The 23,678-nt window shown below is 41.1% G+C and overlaps 1 protein-coding gene across 1 annotated transcript in view; it reads right to left on the bottom strand.

Moving 5' to 3' along the window:
• The window catches only part of NCKAP5 (NCK associated protein 5), a 348,475-nt gene that overhangs the window by 222,083 nt on the left and 102,714 nt on the right, over positions 1 to 23,678 (bottom strand). Inside the window, exon 2 of the mRNA XM_030454353.1 lies at positions 23,188 to 23,261. Within this exon, the coding sequence (XP_030310213.1) occupies positions 23,188 to 23,261 (74 nt within the window). The remainder of the gene's footprint in view (positions 1 to 23,187; positions 23,262 to 23,678) is intronic.

Genomic DNA, 23,678 nt, shown 5'->3' with positions numbered 1-23,678 from the left:
GCTTGTATTAATGATTATTATGATAATGTTACAAAGAACATCTAAAAATGTAAAACTTGGCAGTTACCTAAAATACCAATGTGCAAATTCTCCATATACTTAATGAAAAATATTTTTATAATTATTATGATAGAAATAATTTAGTTTTATCCTCAGGTAAATACTTGCAGCCAGAGGAAATCTCTAATCTTATTTAACTGTCACATTTCACTAAATGAATCTCCTATTCTTTTGGAAGAGTTTTATCCCATATAGTCAGCCTGAACAAAAGCTGTGATTTCTCATACTGCCTGACAAAATCATCATTTGTATGAATGCTGAGAGATTATCAAGGGCTTTTCCCTCAAAAGACGAGACACAAATGAGCCAGAGATTGACTGTTGCAAATGCATGTGGCAAATTCCATCACCAGCCACAGAAGAGCTCCTGTAGAACAGCAATCACAGGTCATTAATGAGGTTTTTAAACTTTTGAAAGGATTATGTCTTCCATCCAGAATGGTATTCAAAAAGTAGGGAAAGATTTCAGTCATTGAGTAACCATGGAAGGCAGCAAATGAGTAGTGATCACCTTTGCAGAGGTTGGTATTTCACTCAACCACACTATTTTCTGACACTGTAGTACCCTGACAGCTTTCTCCAGTTTTCTGGAAAACTTCTGCCCACACCAGCAATTTTTATTTAAATAGCTTACAGGGACTACCTAGGCAGGGCAGAATTACACAGATAAGGTTCATGTTGAATCAAGAGCCAAATTCTGCCCAGTGCCACATGACAGAAGCTAAGTATGGGTGTACTGGGGACTATGGAAATGCAGTAATCTTAATGGATCTACCTTAAAACATTGCTACTTTCAAGTGCATTACAAAAAAACAGCCATGAGTGGATACCCAACCATGGTTGGATATTAGAAAGAATTTCTTTATGGAGAGGGTGATCAGACATTGGAATGGGCTGCCCCGGGAAGTAGTGGATTCTCCCTCCCTGGAGATATTTAAAAAGAGACTGGATGTGGCACTCAGTGCCATGGTCTAGTGACTGCAACTGTAGTGGATCAAGGGTTGGACTTGATGATCTCTGAGGTCCCTTCCAATGCAGTCAATTCTATGATTCTATGATCATTCCCAGGCTAATGTTCCAACCCAGGCACTGGGCTGGCTCTTCACCTAATCAGGTAACCACTGAGTAACCACAAAAATTTGGTTGCATTCAAAAAACATCTCTACCTATTGGCAGAAGAGAACTAACAAAGAAGGCATGTGCCTAAATTACAGGAGATCTATGAAAATTTGCAAGTTAATTCAGCTCCTAGGTTACAGTCACCACTATTCATGAACATCTAGGTCTCTATCCCACTGCTTCCCCAAGGAATGTCTGTATCTCCTCCTTACACCACGAGGAGCTGCTTGTGAGAGGTTAGACACAACACAGTCTCAATTTTGCCCACTGGAGATAAAGTTCTCTAAATCAACCACCATGCTGGCCAACCCATTTTAAATGGAAGCCAAGGATGCTATTTTCAGGCCATTAAACCAATAAAGATATTTTAAATATCAAAGCAGGTCAAGACCACATTCCCCACTGTGTTTTCTCTCACTCACAACCAACAATCAAATTATGACCCTGCAGGTCCCACGTCAGGGTGGGAGAACCATCCCTTCAAGGTGGACAGGCAGATGTACCAGAGCTTCCCTGGCAAAAGCCCAGAGAGTGTTGATCAGCCCCCCCAGTCTGTCTCCTTCTAACCACAGCCTTCACCAATCTTTCCACTATTTTCCACAAAGGAACTTTTCTTTCTCTTACTGGAGGGAAAGAAAGATTTTGAGCTCTATTTATTACAGATCTAGCAATGAATGTCCATTCCATCTTTTTAAGAAATGAACACAGTGTTGAGAAGCCCTCTCTATAAAAGCAGCAGATGCCAGATGCAGCTTCTCAGAAATACGCTGTTAGTTGCACTACATATTAGACAATCAAAGAAATAAATTAAGACTTTTGATTCAGTCTTAATCCAAATTGTTTCACTGGTTGACTGCTCATCTCACCGTATGGGAATGAGCTGCTGTAGAGCTGGGATTTCATTCTGTGATTTGGGAGCTCTGCATCTGAAATACTGATTGGGGGAGAGGAGGGAAGAGGGCCATGCCATGCTTCTAGCCCCTCAGTGCCATCAATAAATCCATGTCTTACTGGAACTGTGGATTGTATTTTAGATCTAACAATAGTCCTCATTAATTTAAATGTTACCTTTACATAGATTAATGAGTGCAAGATGGAAGCAAACCACACCAGAATTATTTATTATGTGCCTCACGCTGAGCTTTGATCCAGCTACTAAATAAAGCATGTTTCAACCAACAACTGGGATCTGACTCAAAAATATGTGGTCCATACTGCTATCATAAAAAAGGGAACTGAAAGAACAGACAATAGGGCTCATGTGCCAAAAGCCCATCTTCCTTTCCTGTGTTAATCTCCTAAGAGAAAACCACAACTGAAATCCTCATCTTACTTAGTGTCCTTGAGACCATCACAGCTACACCAATGCCAGGTAAAGATGTTAAGGAGATTAATCAAGAGCCTAACAATATTTATCTAAGTATTGCTATATCTTTCTTAGAAAAGCCTTTACATGGCAAGGGAGAGAGAGACCCACGTATCAATACAGTCCAACCTATCCAACCTTTACCCTGGCACAAGACCCAAAATCAGCCACCAAAATGCAGAATGAACATTCAAATATGTTTTCATTTATCTATAAAGTAAACTCATCAGGGACCACTGCCATTACTTGCTCTGTATTAAGTTCATACTACAGCAGTGAGTGACAGAATTTTATCAGAAATATTTTTAATTAGCTATGAAAAATTTGATCCTTCCATTATTGCAAGTATCTCTACCCCAAAACACAAACCCTGTTAAAAGAAAAGATTTCTAACACCTGCCAATACCACACTTGCTCTCTTCCAGTTTTACAGCTTGGTAAAACCCACTGAGACACATGCTGCTGCAGATCCCAAGAACTTTCCCCACTCCTGCTCTTCCAATGCGTAACACCTGTACCATAAATTTGAAGACATGACAAACTGTTCCACTACAATTGCTTTACTCCTTTAGTCTTGATTTTTTCCTAACACAACTTTTCAAACTTAATAGAATATCCCACTGCAGGTTTTTTCTATTTCTGATTAATTCCTGAGAATCTGTAGCTCTCTTCCTGCACACAATATAGCCATTTTCTCCCAAGAAGAAAGTAAATCAAAACCCAAGAAGGTAATTTTCTTCCTTCTCATCTACCAAGATGGTGTTAATCTCCCAGTCCCTCCTCTCATCTGTTCTACATCACCTGCCTTACTGCTCCTCAGGGTTCTGCTGCCCATGGTGCCTGTTCCTTGCCATACACATATATGTCTTTCCTGGCTTAAAAAAAAAACTTAATTCATTCTCTAGGATCACTGACATGGTCTGAACTGCCACTCATCTTCACCTTTTGTCACCCATGTATTTTCTAGCAAAATACCAGAAACAATGCTCAACTCTCTGCAAGGCTAGACTCAACTTCTAGCTCCTCATCAAGGATTCATAAGGCCCCACAAATCCTAACTCAAACCAGGAGCTCCTGTACATGGAGTTCAGAGCTAGAAACCTTGGGATATTTGGGGGCTTTCTGGCTTTCAGATACAGTGTGTGGAGAGAGGCCATTCATGTCTACAAGGTAAGAGACAGCAGTGTCTGTAGACTCCTGCTACCCAGTAGTCAGGTATGGACTTGTAAGACACCCCAGCCATGGATAATTCAGCAGTTGAGAACTTTTCAGACATCTGATCTTACGAGAATGTCAGACTTTGAGAAAAAAAATAAATCTTGATTTCAGAAAAGATCTATTCCTGCTCTCTGACCAATGCTTCCTCACTTTCCCTTGTACTCTGTAGCCTACTTCTCTGATCATTTGCTAATCTTTACTTCACATGTACATTCTGGGCCACATTCCTTCTGATCACATTTTCATCCACCAGATGCACTTGTACTGATAATTTAACATGCTGAGTGTAGTGAAATGAGGCAACCAGGTGCCACTAATTGCCAGGGAGGGGGCATGAGCTTGTGTTAAGCCCACCTGTGCCCCCCTAGTTAGGGGGCTTTTATTGGCCCCCTAATCCTGCTCATTCGCAGTTAGGGCCCACCCTAACCAGGCACAGGTGGGCTTAGCACAAGCTCACCACTCCCTGGCAATTAGTGGCACCTGGTTGCCTCATTTCACTACACTCAGGGGTATTTTTTAGGTGAAAACTTGTCTTGCACAAACACTTGAAGTATTTCTAAGCTTGCAGATTCCCTTCTGCAGTTGTGCACTAGGACAAGAGCCTGAGTACTCCAGGTATAACATAGACACAAGGTACCCAGCAATTCACCACCTGGTACAGCCAAGGACCCGTAGCTGGTTCCACCTCTAGGGCCCATTGGGAGACAAAGGATCACTGCAAATAATCAAGTTCTTCTCTTTGTGCCACGTCAATTGATAGTACCAATGCACCTACTGAGTCCTTGGTGATGCCTCTTATTCCATGCAAATGTAAATATACTTGTGACAAGAGCTGGCATTAAAAAGGTTATATCAAACCACTGCAGTGTAGTGCAGTACTGTAATTATTTATTTCCTTTAGGTAACTCTCAAAATAATAACTGGATACTGATGCTAACTTAATCTTTAACAAGAGACAAGCAGTAGCAGCAAAGCCAGTGCTACATGGGAGAGAATCCTGCAGTAATACATACAACAAACTGATCCTGCTTTATGAACCACAAACACTTATTGAAGGCATAGATATCAGAGGCAGTCCCCTGTAGTACCACATGTGCTATTTACAATAAAAAGTATATTTATTTTGAAAGTTGGCATGTCAGATTCCCATTAACACCAGTGGGAATGATTATGGTTCAATCCCATTTTCAGCAGAATCACTTTTACTGCAGATGTCAAGAAGGCCAAGACCTGTCGAGTAGGGTTCAGCTTGAACTTCATCCAAGGTGTACAGAAAGATGCATTTATGGCACTGGGCTTGGCCTGCACTCTCCAGGTACTGCATTTTATACAGTTACATTTTCTTTAAGGATGAAACTGCCTTCAGGATGCACTAAGTCAGCGGGGTCATCGTTTTACAAACTGCAAGATGGGTTTTATACTTGAGCCTAGGAACATACACTGGAATGCAGACAGACACAGTGGGCATAAAGAAGAGGTACACAGGCAATTCAAGGAAGAAGAAAGTGAAAGAAAGAGCAGAAAAGTTCTGTAAAGGTCAATGTCTGTTGCCACAGAAATGACTGCACTTCTTGCAATGAAACCTGGAAATTCTGCTCTAAAGGCTTAAGGCATATGTAGATCATCCTCAGAAAAAAAAGAACTACTCAGAATAATGAAGTGGTGTACTCTGTCACAACTTTAACATCAGCAAATATACAATGGGATGGAGAGTTTTGGTTCCTGTAGTGCCTTAGAGCAACAACATGGGCAAAATCTTGGCACAGAGAAGAATTGCAAAGTCCAAAGGATTCAAGTGAACATAATGAGAGAGCAGCTGCATTGTCTGTTTAGAAGAACTCAGGCCACATGAGCCAAGAGTCTGTTTGAAGAGGTCTATACAGAATGCAAGGAAAGTTAATAGAAAATGGAACAAAGATGTACATGGAAAGCAAGTGGTAAATGTTTGGCTCAGATACTCAGATCTAAAGGGATTTAAGAGAAATCATGAGAGATGGGAAGAACATTTCTTTTCTTCTTTCTCAGCATTTAGCAGTGCTGAAAATTTTGTTTCTGAGATATATCAAGTATTTTTTTTCTACTGTTTTTCCCTTCCTGTTCCTACTTGCATTTGAATTATTTTGAGAAATAATTTTTCAGGTGTGACCTGTCAGTACACATCCCCACCCAAAAGAGTACTTGGCTCTCCCTTATGAGCCACTAATTTCTTTATTTTAAAGACTTTCTCCTGAAAAACAACTTCCAATTTTTTATCTCAAGGAATAAGTATGGAAGAAAAAAAGAAATAGAGAATTGCATGGTCTCTTACTTTTAGGATAATTTTTCACATACAAGTCTTGCTGACAGAACACAGTATTTCTCTAAAATGTTTCAATTATTTGAATAGATTTTCAAACAAAGAAAAAGAAGATTTAAAAAAAAAAATACATCCACATCAGCTTAGAACAGTATCCATCACCTAATACCCTAATAGTATAATTTCTTTGGTCATTCCTAGGCATTTCCATTACACAATATAAATGAGATGTAAATATTAAGGAGTTACAAACAATAAACATAATTTTGCTGCAGTAATCTCTCCAGACCTTTTTCAGAATAGAAGCATAAATCCAAAACCTACCAGGCTTCTAGTTGATATTTCTACATGAATGTTATTGAAATTAACATTTCATCATCTGATGTCTGAGCAGTGACAATTCTGTGTTAGGGCTCAGACAACCTCAACTTCACCACAGGAGAGTTTCAGGTGGAAAAAGTGGCCTCAAACCTCAATGAAAAAACAAGGCAAAAGGAGAAACAATTCCCACATCTTAAATACCAGTTCCCAGCCAGCTCCATCACACTATGCAATCACATCTGAACTAGATAACCAAATTAGCAGCTCCCTACCATAATTTTCAAGAACAGCAGTAAAGCAAGTGCAGTTTGGCTTATCTGGGGGTTTTCTGTACAGCACCTCTTTGTGAGCTTTAATCCTCTGAATAACCACACACACTTAACTTTAGATGTAGAGCAGCCTATCTATTTCAATGCTGTAACTCTAAGGTTAAGCAGGTGTCTAACTGGTTGCAAAATCAGGGTCTTAAACGGAAAATTAATCAGTGTAAGAAGTGGTTTTATGCACAACACCTGGCTGCTAGTGCTGAGCTTATCTGTGTAGGGATTTAGCTGGTGGAGTCAAGCTGTGGTGTAGCAGTAACACTCTGCAACAGTTTTAAGTAACCTTGCATGGCACAGAGGTGAGGTTATCCATTAATAACTACTACAGAAACGGAGGTTCTTTGCTTACAAAAGAAGTCAATACCAATTACCCACAAAACACACTTTTACACCTCACTCCAGCAAGAAAAAACTTGTCAATAAATAAGTGCTACATGCAGTTAACAGCAAAGATGCTGATGAGAAAAAGCTGACGTGAGAAAAACTTTCCTAGGAAACTTTTTAAAAACACCAAAATACAAAGAGACCAGACTGAAAAAGCCAAGAAGCACAGCATATAATAGGGCACAAAAGCTGAAGGACAGAACCTTCCTGCCCACAATGTTCAGTAAAAGGGGAAACTACACCAGAGATGCTGAAACCATCCTGAAGTTGTTGATCCTTTCCATTTTTCCATCAGAGCTCTGCACTGAGCTTCCAATTCATCCTTAATGACCAGCACACCACCACACTGTGGGGGACCCACACCATATGGCTCACTTTAACCACATAAATTGTACACTGTGACAGGAATGGCACTGCTCCATGGACACAGTCAATCACCAGCTTCCAGGATTTGGCAGAATGGGAATGACACTGCAGCCACTCTGGGAACAAGAAGGTTTCAGACAGGGGCAGCACAAAGTCAGGCTCAGGCTTCTGTTCTGCACCTGCGAAATCTGCTGGGTCACAACACATTCTGGGGGAAGTTCTTTACCCTGGGTGACTTTAACAGAAGCATTTTTAAGACAACAGCAATATAATAATGTTCATTTTTCATACTGCACAGTAATTTTCAAGTTTTAAAAGGAACACATAAATCTACAACACCAGGGACTTGATGACATTTTTATTCTTGCTACTGGCAAGCCTCATGTCATGCTGGTGACATTCATCCCAGTGTTCCCTGGCAAAAGAAAAGTCTTGGTAAATCCAACTAAGGGTCCTGACCACTTTATCCTGAAAGGGAATATTGTATTAAGCTTATATGATTTGTTTCCTCTTTTAGCAAGAAAAGGAAAAACATTTTTGGTATTCACTACCAAAAAGAAAAAAAATTAAAGAAAAATAATCTTTTTGGATCATCACCAATGACCAGCATTAAAATTACCAGAAAAAATTCCATAGAATTCTGATTATTCCCTAACCACATTTAAAAATCTAGTCTGCCCATTCCTGCATTTCAGTGCAATTTTTATTGACCTACTAACCTGTAACTCTGGGAAGCCTGGAGCTAAGAATGCAATAATGGCTAGCAAATACAAGTCTCCAAACAGTGTAATAACCTTAAGTAAACTACTGCCAAGAAAAAGTCCTGCAGATCAAACAGTTCCCACGAAGCCTTATGCTATTAACTAGCAAAAAAAAAGTCCCATGATATCTCTATAGCCATGCACAATAACAGAGCCCTGTGCTTCTGTTTACTTACACGGCTTATCTGCAACCCAGTAATGTATACAGCCAACCCCTCAGATGTAAATCACTTGTCTATTTCATGTTATTTCGCTTGTTAAAAACTTTCCTAGCTTTGTAATGAGAAACAAGGGGGTTTCTCTGGAATAAGTTTTTATGGTATGTAAAAATTTTCAGTGGAGGTTTACAAAGCTTTTCAATTCAGGAATCAATTTTATATCATTATAATGGAGAAAAAGAGTCACAAAAACATATCGTCAGCAATAATGTAGTATTTAGATAGCTCTGCTTTTTTCCAAAAGGAAATGGAAGGCCCAGTCACACATTTTCTACCTCATTTCAGTAATTTTCTTGATAAAGCCACCTCAGAAGAGGGACAGTGGATACAGCACTCTATTAAAACCCCCAGACCTAGCAACTACAGTCCTGGTGGGTCAGCATTTACTTCATAGCCTACTGCTTTGGGTATTTTAACTCGAGATTATTTCAGAAAGCTCCTTTCTGCCTAATACATTTCTCCCATCAGTACAATCTCTTCCCTCTGATTTGTGCGAGGAGTCAGACATTAAATAAATGGGAATAATAGTAATAATTTTTAGAAAAGCTCCTTAGGATGCTCTTGCCAGAGTCGCAACACCAGAATGGAAGCTGCTGCCTGTGAAGCAACAGGACTCAAACACCGACAGCTCCGCTCCCCACCGCTCCAGGTGGAGAGAACCAGACAAAAAAAAAAAAGAAAAAAAAGAGCATTGCACTTTCTCCTTGGGCGAAGGAGGGGCCGAGACCCGCGGCAGGGCCGAGCCGGGCGCGCACAGGCGCGGTGCGGGGCTGCCGGGGTTGGGGGGGGCCGGCGCGACCCGAACGAACCCCGCTCCCGGCGGCCGTGTGGCTACGGGGCAGCGCAGCCTCCGCACGGCGCTGCTGCGGGCAGGGCCGCCCGGGGCTGCGTGGCCGGCGGGGCGGGGAGGAGAGGAGGAGAGGAGGCCGGGCCGGCGGCGGGGAGCCGGTTGGCAGGTGCCTCCCCCCGCCCGCGGGCCGCGCCCGTCCCCCGCGCAGCTCCGCGTTCCCCGGGCGGGGGAGCGGCGAGCGCCGCCGGGGCTGGCGAGGGGAAGCCGGGGGAGGAGACGGCGGGGCGGGCGGGAGGGAAGGGAGGGAGGGAGGCGGCAGCGGGCAGGTGAGGGAGGGGATGCGATGCGATGCGCGGCGGCTCCTTACCTGCTCGGCGGTGGGGCATGCTGCGGCGGGCGGGGGCAGCGCGTCCCGGTGGGCCCGGGAGCCCACCGCCGCCGTCCCCCGCCTCGGCAGAGCGGCTGCCGCCCGCCGGGCCGGCCGCCCCGCCGCCGCTCGCCTCTTCCGCTTTGTTCCGCCTCGGCGGCTTCTCCTCCCGCTCCCGCCGCAGCCGCGGGACGCGTAACATGTGCCTGGGGAGGGAGGGCGGGCGCCCGGGGTGGCACTTTCGGCGGGGCGGGGAGCGCGGTGGCCGGGCCCCTCCGCCCCCGGCCCCGCGGAGGAGCGGGGCTGTCAGATCCAGCCCATCTGCCGCGATCGCAATCGGTCGCAACTGAATGGCTCCGGCAAATCTGCGCCGGCAGCAGGGGCTCGCCGCGGCGGGGGGGTGAGGCGGGAGGGGGCGGCCATTGTCTGCGGCGGCGGGGCCAGGACCGCCGGGCTCCCCCAGGCTGGGGGCTGCGGGCGGCTCTGCCCGGGGTCGGGGTGTCCGGGCGCCCCTTAGAGTCGTCCCGGTGGTATCGGGGGAGCTGCCCCTTCGGGTCGCACTTCTGCACCGCCTAAGTCAGCTTTGCCCGGCCGGCCCGACCCGCTTCACCCCGGGTGCACAGCCCAAAATCAAAAGGCTGAGCCCCAGCTGACACCGGCTCGGCTGTCCTCGAAAGTTCGGGGACAGCACTTGGCGTGGCCCAGCCCGCCGGCCTGCTGGGCCAGGTGTCCGAGGGATCCCTGCCCTGGGTGTGCGGCAGGAGGGTGGAAGGGTTCAGGTACGAGCTTGTAAACCCTCGTGTTTTCTGGAAAAAAGCACGTCCTAAGCAATCACTAAAAGCTTTGTCATCCGGTACAATAAATCCCAAGTCAAAAGATTTTCCCAGTTGAAATTGATCATGTTGGTGTTATTTCAGGATGTGACGAGAGCATTTCTGGAATCAGTACATTTAGGATAACATTTAAGCACAGACAGTAAAAGCTCGGCCAGGGTTTATTGGTTTAATTAGAGGAGGTGTTAGATAGCAGTCTTGGAAACAAAGTGAGAAAACCTGAGATGATACAAATGAGAGAGAGTTGGGTACACCTGTGTAAAGAGGCTGCAGGAATCAGAGGGTGTCAAGTGAATCCTCATTATACTTATAAAAGAATTAAAAGGTTTAGCTGTGTCCTGAGAATCAGAGACAAGAAGTATGGGAGAAAAGCTTCAAAAATTAAGATTTAAGGCGTTTCTGTGGATTTTAAATTTGGAGATTTCTGATCAGAAGACCAATACACTCTCAGGAATTAATGAATTACTGGAATTAAATTTACCCCCAGAACTGCTGAGGTTTTACTTAAATTGGCTGTAGCTGGAGGCAGTGCATTGTGCAGAAGGATCTCTTCCTGGGCTGGGACAGAGAAACCTTGTTGCAAACAGATTATTTATGACTGTGTTGTCTTAGATAAACCAGTAGTCAGGGCTGTTAGTGCAGATCTTCCAGGTTGGGAATTCCTTTTTACAGCATAGAGTGAGAACCTCCAGTATCACTTCAGTCTGTCAAATTTAAAGTGTCCTTTCCAGAACAGAACCTTACACCTCAGTCTTTGCTGATGAGACAACAGTTTAATTTTCTGCTCTAGAGTCCTGGGCTAGTCAAAGTCCTTGGGTTTAATCCAGTGTAATTGGGTTAAGCATAGAGCCCACTCTGTGAGTAAGCAATACCATGATTTTCTTCAATACTGCAAAGTTCTATGTAAGAAAACTACAAGGAAGCATGAGAAGGGAACTGGCAGAAAGGCAGCTAAAAGGTCTCCAGACCCAGTAGAATTTGAGTCTCTGCACAGATTCTAGTTCTTGGTTAGAATGCAGTTGTCACAGTCTAAACCATCATCCCGCAGCACTCACATAGTACTGAACTAATGTCTACTGATGTGTTTTAATTGCTATGTTGTGCAGGGAAATACCTTGAGCAACTCTCCTAAGAGCTAATTTTAATTACCGAGTTTAAAATGCGCTAATTTTCTGTTTAAATAGAAATAATAACATCCCAATAAAATGTAATCACATTATGATGCCTGTTGCTTGCACAGTCAACCTAAATCACCTCTCCAGATTCCTATATAATTATTGACTGAAACTGCAAAGGCTGAAGGGTTTTGAGACTCAGGTGATGCACGAGTGGCTGCACTCAAGCTGCCTGACAGGTCTGCATGGCTCAGTATCATTTCAGTGGCAAACCTCAAATATCCATGGAAAAATACAACACTTTTCCACTCTCCAGGCACCCAGAAGCTGAGGGATGTCCTGAACCCAACTTTCTGTCTCTGCATTTTGTGCATCTCACTAGATTGCTTCCATTACTTTGCTGAGTCTCTAGCTGAACCCACGTGTGCTTTTAAAATCTACAATACCCTGTTGCTAGTGCTCTGAATCTTTTTTACACATTTAATGAAAAATCTTCATTTGTTTTTTGATGTGCCACCTGTTAGTTTTGCTTGGTAGCCCTGTATTTCTTGCATTGAAAGAAGCAGGAGACATCTGCTCCCCTCACTGCTGCTCAAGTTTTTAGTTCTGTCATTCCCCTGCCTAAGTTAGTGCTTCTGCAGACTTGAGCCCTAGTTGTTCCATAAATCAAAGCCATCTCATTGCCTTCTTCTGCTCTCCTGTGAACTTTCTGTTGCACCTTTTCTGAAATGGAAGACCAGAACTGCAACTGGGGCTCAAGATGCAGTAAAATCACCAGCATGATTATGACCCCTTCCTAAGTGTGATACTGCAGATCTTAAAATACTCTGCTAGTCAACAAATCTATCAATCCATCAATTATTGCATAGAAATAATGCAACAGAGGTATTTAAAGGCCACATCTATCCACGATTCTCCTTTCCCAAGTTCCTAGTAAAATCATTGAATGATTTCACCAGTTATGCTAGATTAAACAAGACTACAGGAGTCTAAAATTATATTGCCAGTTATTATTTTCAGGCCCAAATTTACATCCCCTAAAATCAAGCGTACCAGAATTGGACTCCTACTCTATAACTAGAAGTGATGTAGAATTAAAACGAACCAGCATTTATCTACAACCTGAAGCTATAATTACAATTTTCAAATATTTTTTATGCGTACCAAGCTGTACTGTTCCTGACAGCTAATATACTGTTCTTCTGTGTCTCTTTAAGATTAATAGTGTCTCGGTTTCATACACAGCAATAAGTACATGTTCCAAATCATTAATTATTTCTTGTCCCTAGGCTAGCACAATTTTATATAGTATAGACATTTATAAGACAATTCACTAGTCTTCAAACAAAATTCATGACTTTGCCTGCCACTGCTTTGGAGTGATACTAAAAATGTAGTGCTTATAATTCAAAACACTAAAATGAAGTGGATGATAGCATTAGGATATATTATTGGTAGTCATAGTGTTAGGTATAGAAACTTAATAATTGGCACTGACAAATGCAGTCATTGTCCAGTATAGGAATTTTGACATTTTCTCAGAGACAGCAAGCTGTTGTTGAAAGGACAAGATTTTCAAGATGTTTCTTGAACTAACTTTGGATTTCTAAGTGGCATAATATATGTGAGGAGGTGATTTACCTCAGCTCACCATTGCCTTTGGCAGCTCTTTGAAATAGGAGACATTTGGGAAAGAAAAGGTACAGAACATTGGCAGGTTGGAAGCGAAGGACTTGCACAGTAATCAATAATGCCAAAATACCCAGCTAATCTTCAAGAGGTTTGGTACTTCAGGGAGAACTTTCACACCTAAAAATCTGAGGGGAATAAACCTCAGGAAATGTACAGTTACTGCATTTAACTCCTTGTCCTTTCTTTATTAGTGATTTATTTACTTACAGTGAACTGACCCTACAGACAGGTGATGCAATCCTAGATTTTCAGCTGTTCTACTGAAAGGTTACCAGCACTTAACACCAGCAATGTTCCAAAACTCTGGGTAGAAGTCACCTGTAATGATGTCATTTGTAAAAAAAGTTGCTCTTTCAGCCTGACGCAGGACACCTCTCACAGACCTGAGGCATCACTGCCCTTTTGGGGACTTTAATTCAAATATCAGGACCATTACCTGCACCTCTGGGAAAACTACCAGGCTGGGCTGTTACACAGAACACTGTGCAATGGTAGCTGATGGGGATGCTCACTGAGCACCCTGTACTGGCAGATAGAAAGTCACTTCATGGATCAGGTGCTAGAGGAGAGTTTTCAGAACAAACTGGTCCCCAGAAATACCTTGGTATTTCCCTGTGCAGTTTAGTAAGCAGGACTACAGAAGTCTGGCTGCTGCCCTGTGTGGACATCTGCTCCCATCAGCTCCTGCTGCTGATGGTTATGTTCAGCCTAAAAAAGAAATCTATACAAGTTTTTGCTTGATCTCAGCAGAAATTTAGAATTTAGGTCTTTCATAGGAATTCTGAGTAACTTGAATTGGCTGAAGAAAGGGTCAAGTGCTGCCACATGAACATTTCCACACTGCAGAATGGAAGCAAAAAGAAATCTTGACATTCCTTACACTGGGAGCAGGACAACATTTGGCCATTTTTTTCGAGCATTTACAACAGTGTTGTCGGTGAAAAGGAGTGGAGGGATTGAGAGTGCTTGCATCTTTTGATCTTTGTTTCTGGGCCAATCTCTGCCAGGGTCTGCAGGAAGATAGGTACTTCCTTTGCACTTGATCTCTCTTCCCCGACCAGGAAGAGTAGAAGATCATAAAAATAGAGGAATCCTTACAGGAACCATACCATATGTACTTGTTTCTCTCAAAAGGGCTCAAGAGGCTCTCAGCTTGCATTGTAGAGGACTAGGAATCTGCTGAATGAAAAACAGTATTGGATTTAATATGGCATTATCACAACTAGCATCAAACCTGCATCAAACCTCCTCAGCATCCAACCTCAGGCATGTGCCTGTTCTGGCAGCACCTGGAAGGAGACAGACTTATCCCCCTGCTGCCTTTAAAAGTGCCTCCTAAATTACAACAAAATTAATACCCTGCAAAAGCAGGTATCTTGTACTGCTAAGGACCTGCTGGAAATTATTCTAGGTTTTCTATTTTTTGCTTATTTAAGTTACACTTTCTAGACTCTGATTAGCTAATCAAGTGGTAATAAAACTAAGAGGCCTGTATTTTGCAAGCTTTTATTAACTTTTGAAAATCTCAGGGGAATATCTACATAAGCAAGAGTCTGCAAATTCTGAGCTATGCTGATTTAAGTAGGAAAAAAATACGTTCTTGTCTTTAATATATGATGAATGCTGCCTTGTATTTGAAATCTTGTCCCTAGCAGAACCCATTTCAATAATGTTTATACAGGTTTATGCTATAAATGCATGATATTTTCCCTGCAGCAAAATATGTTGGAACTTACTCCTGATTAAAAAAAATAATGTGCAAATGGGCCGTAACTCAGAGTATGGGTTGCTATAGACATAATTATGCCCTTTTATTAACAAATAAAGCAATGGAAAATATAATCTGTTAACAGTAGAATGGTTTCATACAGCAAGCAGAACTGATAGGAAGTGCACCCTGGATCTCCTGCAATGGGTACAAATGGGAAGCCAGCCAAATCCTACAGAATTAAAGGAAACTTTAAGAAAGCTGTTAAGTTCCTCCCTGAGCTCTTCCAGCCTGATTACAGTCAGAGTTTGAGCTAAACAGGAGATGAGGGGAGCTTCTAGGATAAGGCTAGATAGGGATCTAAAGTCCACTCCTGCAGAACCAGACTGCAGAGCATCTGGATCTTTGGCTGCCAAGTGCACACCAAGCCTGGAGGGAAGGTGCTGCTTGCTGCAAGAGGAGTGGAAGAGGAGAGGGATGGATCAGTGTAAACTTAACATTCAATAACAGGAAAAGGTAAAGTCACAGCAAGTAATTTTTCTTTTATTTTTAATTGCACAGGTGTTCTGCTTTCCACCCAAGCAGTTTTGTCCTGCAATAGGCCCAGATAGATGACCCAGGTATTGACATCCATGGTTTTCTCTATTATCAAAAACCTTTGCAGCAGCAAAGCAACACCAGTACCAATATAATTTAAAAGAAACTGCCTCAAGACAACAGGATAGAGCCCTTCTGTCCTTGTCCCCCTTGCCACTACTCCTCCCCTGACAGAGGGAACCACTTACATGTGCTTTTACACTGTGAAGTGGCAAGGGCTGAGGACAGGAGCTGGAGAGGACACTTCCTAACACAGGTCTCCTTTTCCATGCCTCATCATGCTATGAACATGACAGACACAAGGAAATGGTCTCCTGCCATGGAGCACAGAATAGGATTGACACCAAGCTTTCTTTGAGCCATAAAACCTTTTAAAGATGCAAACAGTGATGTGGGAATTTCAGCCAGCAGATAGGGAACAGGCTGACAGCACAGAGTGGGGTGACATGAGAAATACAACCTTATTATTGATACAATGAACTGGAAGACAGAAAAATGCTGGCTTAGACACAGATCTCTTGTATAAGCTCCATTACTTAGCATATTCATTCCTTTATTTTTTTCTGTAAAAAGGGAATTATGTTATTTTTCTGTTTCATCCTTGGGGCTGAGGAGATGAAAACCATTTCTCACTGTGTGTGGAACAATGAGGCCCTGTTCTCACTTACAGTCTTAAAGTCTTGCTTTAATGTAATTTAGGAAAATAAAAATGTCTGAGCATTACAGAATAAAACAGAAATTCTAAACTTGATTATTTAATTTCTCTTTCATGAGAGTGAAACTGATTTACAGGGAAGGGTGCTAACCCAACTTGTATAACTTCACTGATGTTTTCCCACTAACTTTTTCTACATCTGCCATTAGCACTGCCCTGTTTATAGACTTCAGAATTAAAACTGATCAGTGCCCTACCCTTCTTTTAAAAGTAACAAATTCATAAATTCTCCATTTCTCCTTCCTTAAACCCACCACCCCACCCAAAAACCCTGCCTCACAGCCTGTGTCTGTGCACAACTCATTTCTGTAATACATTTTGACATCCTGTTTTTATAAGAAACCAAATTCTCATTTGTTGCCTTGATGTAAATCCATGGGTTTTCCTCTGCCAAATAGGAAACAGGCTCTGAGTAAAGATACGGCTGTTCAGTCTTCAAGAAGACTTCAGGGCAGTGTCACTGTTACTCACAGGAATTACTCTTTGCTCTGTGAATAATTTCAATAACATAACTGGAATTATCTGAGCAGGGAAATATGATTCAACAGGAACAAGCATCTCTGTGCCTAGACATTAGTGGAAGATTAAATCCAACACCAAATAATGAACACAAACTACAGAGAAGTTTCCATTTGAAAATGTTTGATTTTTTTAAACAGGAGGAGATAATCTCTGAGCAAAAACAACAGATATAATTGCATATTCATGTCTTGTGGATCATTATGTTGATGTGATATGTGGATTTTTATCTGAATGAGATGAGATGGTGCTCTGATGTTTCCCTCTGTGCCCATCCTTTTGGCTGGGCCCGTGTTTCCCCCACTCAGTGATGTGTGGTGTGTCTGCTACCTGAACCAGAGGCTGCACTTCAGGAGACACAGACAAAAAACCTGCCACACACACTTAGCTTCAGATAAAATCAGCTCAGAGCTTTTTTTTTTTTTTTTCCACCCCTAATCCGAAATAGCTACTACAGTAGTATGTGTATCTGCATGCACAAAAGAGTTTGTTCTTCTAAAAAAATCTAAAGCAAACAGAGAACCATGACAAGATTATACATTTCATTTCCCAGCATACAAATGAGGATCTAATTTACTCTGGGCTGTTCATGCATTTTGCTTTTAACAAACATCCATATGTCAAATAGACCTTCCACATACTTCCCTGCTGGAGTTTTTTTCCTTTCAACTTGGTGGGGAACATTTGTGATCCTTATTCTACCAAATAAATCTAAAGAATATATTTTGCTCAAGGCCTTCTATTTTTTAATTTAAGAGAAACAAATCAATTCATGGCTTTGGCAGTCTTGCTATTAAGACAAGCATACATCTGTGCAAAAGCACCCCAATCCCTAATTAATTACAGAATGTTATTAACATTTTTAAATGTAACATTGGTTAATATATTTAATTTTACAAACATAGCCATATAAAGTTACTTTTTAAAGAACATTTTTCCATCTTCTGTCTGCAGTTTTATAATCTGGGTAGTTTAGCACAGATACAGAGATAGCTGCTTGTAGCAAAACCATTTTATATTCAGATGGTTCCAAATTCTGTATGTAATGGCTTCAATAACAGAGGCTGGATACTTCTCTACTGACTCATGCAGCACGGATGGGCAGTGTTAATGGGAGTTTTCTTCAATTAAAGGGAACAGGCTGAGAGTCATATTCTTTAAAATTAATACTTGTTACAAATGTATGGTCCCCAAACCATCTCAGGTCGTATTTCTCATATTTCACATCAAAATGAGCTTAATTTTAAGTCAGAAAATGCTCCACAATATATGCCCTGAGTTAAAATGGCTCACTGGTGAAGGAGATTTACTTATTTATCAGGTGAAGAGTTGTGCATAAAATGACTTTTGATTTTAATCAGTCAAGGTCAATTATTTGACTAACCAGTGGAACTGGCAAATTTTGAACAGCTGTAAACTTTTCTAAGAAACCTGTTTTACTTTTTATTTGTTAAAAAGACAGTGATCAGTTTTGCACATTGAGATAAATCTCACTAAAATACACACTTCCCCAACACTGCAACAAGTGTTCTCCTGTCCATCCAGCCTCCTCCCCTGCTTACAAATTCACTCCTTATAGTCAACTTACATAATCCATAAGGTTCATTTGTCACCTTTAACCTGGTCTCCCTCTCTTTACTCTGGTCCTCTTAAAAATATGATTTATAGGGCAAAGAGTAAACCACTTGCTTTTCTAATATACTCACTCTTCAAACTACCTTCCCCCAGTTCAGTCGTGAAAAAGTGGCTTTAACAACCATGGTGTGAGATGGGCATTGGACCGGGGAGGCAAAGGAAGCAAGTGGGTTTTATTCACAGATCATACAATGGCTCTGCTTTCTGTGGCCTGTAACTACATCTGCATTGCTCACTGAACCATACACATTTAGATTCAGCTAAAGAAAAGCACATTTGGCCAAAAATCAGATACATTTTTAATTGGTACCCTGATGCGCATATTCAAATCCTAATCCTGCATAGAAATGTGTCTCTGAAGCCATATTGTCAACTGGGTTAGGCAACTTGGTAGCCTTTTATGGGTTTCTTATTTACACTTTTGTGTGACTTTTTTTCCCACATAAAGTCACAAATCACAAGCCCTAGTTTTAGAAAGACATATGTGATTTTATATTGTTAGTTGGAGACATCTGAGTACCCGCGGTGTCTGAAGGACTCCTAATTGCCAAACTCACTTCTGCTTTGCCTCAGCCAGCCACACCTCCAAAAACTAAGGAATACATCAATGTTTTCATGTATTTTACACATTTCTCTTATATATCCACTGCTATATCCAGAGATGTAGCAAAGAAAAGCCAAAAAAGACATACTGCAAATAAAGCAACAATACAAAACACAGAGAGAAGCAGGTTTTAGTGGCTAATAGCACAAAACACCTTTTTCTTAGCTTTGTCCATGGCCAAGATGTGGGACAAGGGAAGGCAGATCAAGCAAAGAAGAAAGCCTCGTGGTCTTACTAATTACCAAACCAAGCCAATCTCCTCCTGATGATTATGGGCTACAACATTTCTGCAAGATAATTAATTCCAAATATACTCTATAACTCACATTAACATCGTAGACCAGAGGCAACTTTTGTTATCAGAAACTTCCAGAAAGGATTAAAATGGGGTTTCAGCCCCAAGACCTGGCTGCTTTGACCTTAATTCCCCTTCGGCCAAGTTACTAAGCCCCTGACAAGAAAGAGATACTTGTGCAGAGCATGACCTTATTTACCTGGGGTAGTATTTGTGGTTTTTTCACAGCTTTCATTACTGTAATATCATACATAGGGTTTCTCATTTGTTTGCCATGCAACTTATTCCCCTAAGATTAGTCCTTTTCTAGTCAAGGAGTTTAAAGCTAATCACAGTTGTTATTTTAATCTGTGCTCACAGTTCAGAATTCTTGCAAGTTATTTTGTTTGTTAGCAATTATTCTCTCCCAATGGAAGTTCATGATTACTGCAAAAGCAACCTGTTTAACACTTGGCACTCCTTTAGTACACAAGCATGAAACCCCAGAGCACAGAAGCATGCTAATTCTGGTGATGAAAGTATAGCAAATCTATTTAACAAACTCTGTTTTTAAAATGTGGCACTGGAGAAATCCAAGCCATGGATCCTTGTGCACAGTTGTGCTCCTCCCCCTCTGTGTTTTTCATTACTGTAATAAGGTTACAAGGTGCTGTTGATCCTTCATTCCTTGTATGATTGTCATGTCTGAAATGCAGGATAATCCAATGCTTTCACCAAGACAGACTAAAGATTTGGTAATGGTTCCAGTAGCACTAATAATAAAATTCCCTTGACAAGTGTTATGAACAGGGTCTGACCCTTGCATATTTAGGCAAGCACTCTATGCTCAAATACAAAGTCTTTATTCTGTTAAGGGATCTGGTAATTGCTGTCACTGATCTATGTGTCAAGACTTAAAAATTATGATCTTCTCTCAAAGTCAATTAGGAAAGACTGCAGGGACAAATTTCTGCTTCTCATGCCGTTGTCTCTGTGATTCTGTCATAAAAATGACTACATTAGCTGAATAAGAGCATTAAAGCACTATATGAAGAACACCACTGCAGGGAGATCCCCCATCTCTGACCCACTTCTGGTTTATTTAAAGTTATTTTTATGCAGGATAGAGCAAAGAAATCTAAAATAATTCAGTGTTCTGATGCAAAGTGATGCACAATCTCTATTGTACATAATTTCCAGTGATAAATGTTGGTGATTTACATCAACAGAGTCAAATTTGGCTCATACTGGACAGATTTATTTCATTCAAACTTGAGAAATGGGGGAACCATCGAGGTTCCATTTTCATCCTTCTCCATGAGGAAATAATTAGTCTAAAATGTCCAGGATAAGAAAATCTGTGTTCAAGAAGTCTGCATCTATAGATATTAGTGAGGTGCCTTAACCTGCCGTAAAGGTTTTAAACAACAGAACATCTGAAGCTGGGCAAGAGATCTCTTTCAGTAGAAAGCTATAAAACATGACCTGACCACAGGCAGTTCTCCTGGGACAGCAATTACAGCAATAAATGTTCCCCAGCAGATGCTAATGCTGTGTATAAACAGCCATCCTCTAAAATCAAAAGAGATTTTTGCCCCCAAATGTCTCTTAGGGTCCCATTGTATGGGTGGAAATGTAAAGGAAATGTAAAATTGATATGCACACCATGACACTGGCTGTAGTCTCCTGTCTTGGCCTGGCCACTATAAATCTGTCCCAGCTGTAAGTAATGCTGAAGGAGCTAAATGGTCAGAATTTGTGTCTGTCTTTTTTATTAGCTTGCCCAGAGTAAAGTAGGGGTTATTGGTCAATGTCAGGTTCAGAGCCCAGTGACCCACTAGGTTAAAATCGTGGTAGTCACAAATCAAGAGCATAATGAAGTCTGAGAAGTGGGCTATGCTGATTTATTAGGACATCTGTCTGGCTCTAGACAGCCCAGTACTGCCCCTGCATCATCAGAGCTATTTGCATAATCCTCACCACGAAACATTGGAGAGATTTAAAAGAGAGAAACAAAGTGTTCAAAGAAGAGCGGCAAAACCAGAAGGGCTTAGCTTGTAGTGCTCATTGTAAGCCTTAACTTTTTATGCCAATACCCCATAAAAATAATATTTTAAATCAATTAATATTGACAATAAATTACCATCTTCAGCTTTCCAAAACTACTGAATTTTCAGGATGCATCCACATGTCTGTACATAACAAAATAAAGTCACTACCCCTGCTATTTTCAAACACCGGCTAAACTTTAAATTTCTTATTATTCATTTATATTTACCAAGGTCATGTCATCCTTATGATGATGTTATAACCTTCATTCTTGAAAAATAATCTCCAGAATTCTATAAACTTAAATGTAAATGTCAATTTTTTGCACCGGTTCTTTCTGATACTTTCAAAGGAAAGCATGAATTTTACAGAAACTTTCTGAGTTTTACCTATAAGTAATAGTAAGTGTATATCATAAACCCTGTATGCTGTAAATGCTGTTATACTAATTTAAATCCTATAGGTCAGGAAGTTTGTGAGATGCATACCAACTAGCACTGTCATGTGCAAAGCTGCTTGTTTTGTACACAAGAAGCATTCAGTTGAAAAATCAGACTTGGTCAGAACTAAGGTGAAAAAGATTTTAATCTATGAAGATTAAATTGCTCTCTGAAGATTACTTTATTTTTGACTATGTATCAAGAAAGATTGGCACCTCTCATATTCCATCAGAATAAAAGAAAGAAAAAAAATTAAATCCTCTGCATAAAATATTATTCCAGATAGAAATTTAGCTGGTAACTATGAAAATATGAGATAGGGAGTTGTTAATAAATAGATACCAAAGAGTTCAGAAAATAGAAAGTAAAGCAAATACTACGAAGTGCTATCATGCAGATCTTTTTACACAAGCTGCAATAATAAGAACTCTGTACAAATGAAAAGTCTGGAAGAACTAATTCATAATGATCAAAAGATAATCAGCTCATTAAGGGTGTGAGACTTCTGAGGCTTCTGAAGATTAGGTAATTTCTGGGCTATCTTTACCATTTCATAGCAGAACAGTCCTGAACCAACAGCCAGAGAACAGTGCTGCTGGAATACAATGAAGAATCTGTAACATTTTTGCCTTCATGTCACAGTTACAAATGATAAATTTTAGGAAGATGCAAGCAATGCACAACCTCTCATGCTCCCTAAAGAAGGCATCAGCATTAACACAGCAGCAAAACCACTGAAGCACAATATGTAATAAACCTGAAACTGTGTCTGAGATGAGAGACACCTCCACCCATGAGCAGATGACTGACCAGACCAATGCATGGAGATCTGCAAGGTCCTTGAGCATCCTCATCAGAGGGATGCAGAAGCTGAGGAGGGCTTCAGAGCTGCTCAAGCAGTTATCAGATTTGCTGTCTGGCCAAACACCCACTACCTGCAAGTGTGGAAACTGCTGCTTTGCTTTAACCAGAGCTGAGCCTGGGCAGACCACTGAGCAACAGGAACAGAGAAGCAGGAAATCAAGAGTACTGCAAGTTTTTTTTTAAACCGTGTTTACTTAATTTCAAAATTCTCAATACCTCATGCTGCTATGCTGGGGGTTTTTTGGCAATGGCTTGTGTGGCATTCAGTGAAAAAATTTACACTCAAGAATATATAGCCATTTCTTAAATTCAGCCTAATTTATGGACTCTGAACTAGTGTCAGCACCCACTGCTTAGAAAACTGAGCATCATGTGCATGTATGTGACTGTCCTGATGAGCGTTGGCAAGATTCAACTCATATGTGATGCCCTACTTCTTTCACTTAGGTGGAGGAACTCAATGATTTCTTTAATATCAGGAATGGAAACTATGGAGTGCAGTATTTTTTTCCAAAACAGCAACATAAATAAATATGTACGTGCATGGTACTTACCTCCATAAATTCCAGCGCTGTTCTTCCAGCTGAGTCACTAAATGCTCTATGTATTTGTTTGAATCCATATATTCCTAGATGAAAAATTATTAAAATATTAGTTTTTCAATGGTCAAAGCCTTTGTAAAATTTTAAGTAAAATTCAGAGTCAGTTTATGGGCTTTACTTTCACTTTGTACCCGAGGTTATCCCATGTACACAGAAATCACAATGCTACAGAACTAGATTAAAGCCAAATTTAGATCCAAATGCAGTGGACAGGGCATCAGTCAAAAAAATTTTTCAGAGATTATTTGAGGAGAAGGCAGAAGGAGGTGAGGATATGCAAGTAGCACAAATAAATCAGAGTACAGAGAGAAAAACATCTCCATATTCTAAGACCAGGATTATCTTCCCTGAATCCAGACTGAAAAATATCTTCTTAACAATGCAGCCACTGTTTTGTTGTGCATTTTGTTTACTTTAGGTATAAATCAAAGTGACCTGAATAT

The sequence above is a fragment of the Calypte anna genome, chromosome 7, assembly GCF_003957555.1.
Source record: "Calypte anna isolate BGI_N300 chromosome 7, bCalAnn1_v1.p, whole genome shotgun sequence".
Lineage (NCBI taxonomy): Eukaryota > Metazoa > Chordata > Aves > Apodiformes > Trochilidae > Calypte > Calypte anna.
Note: the sequence above shows the minus strand (reverse complement) of the source record. Positions and strands in the feature narration are given on the sequence as shown.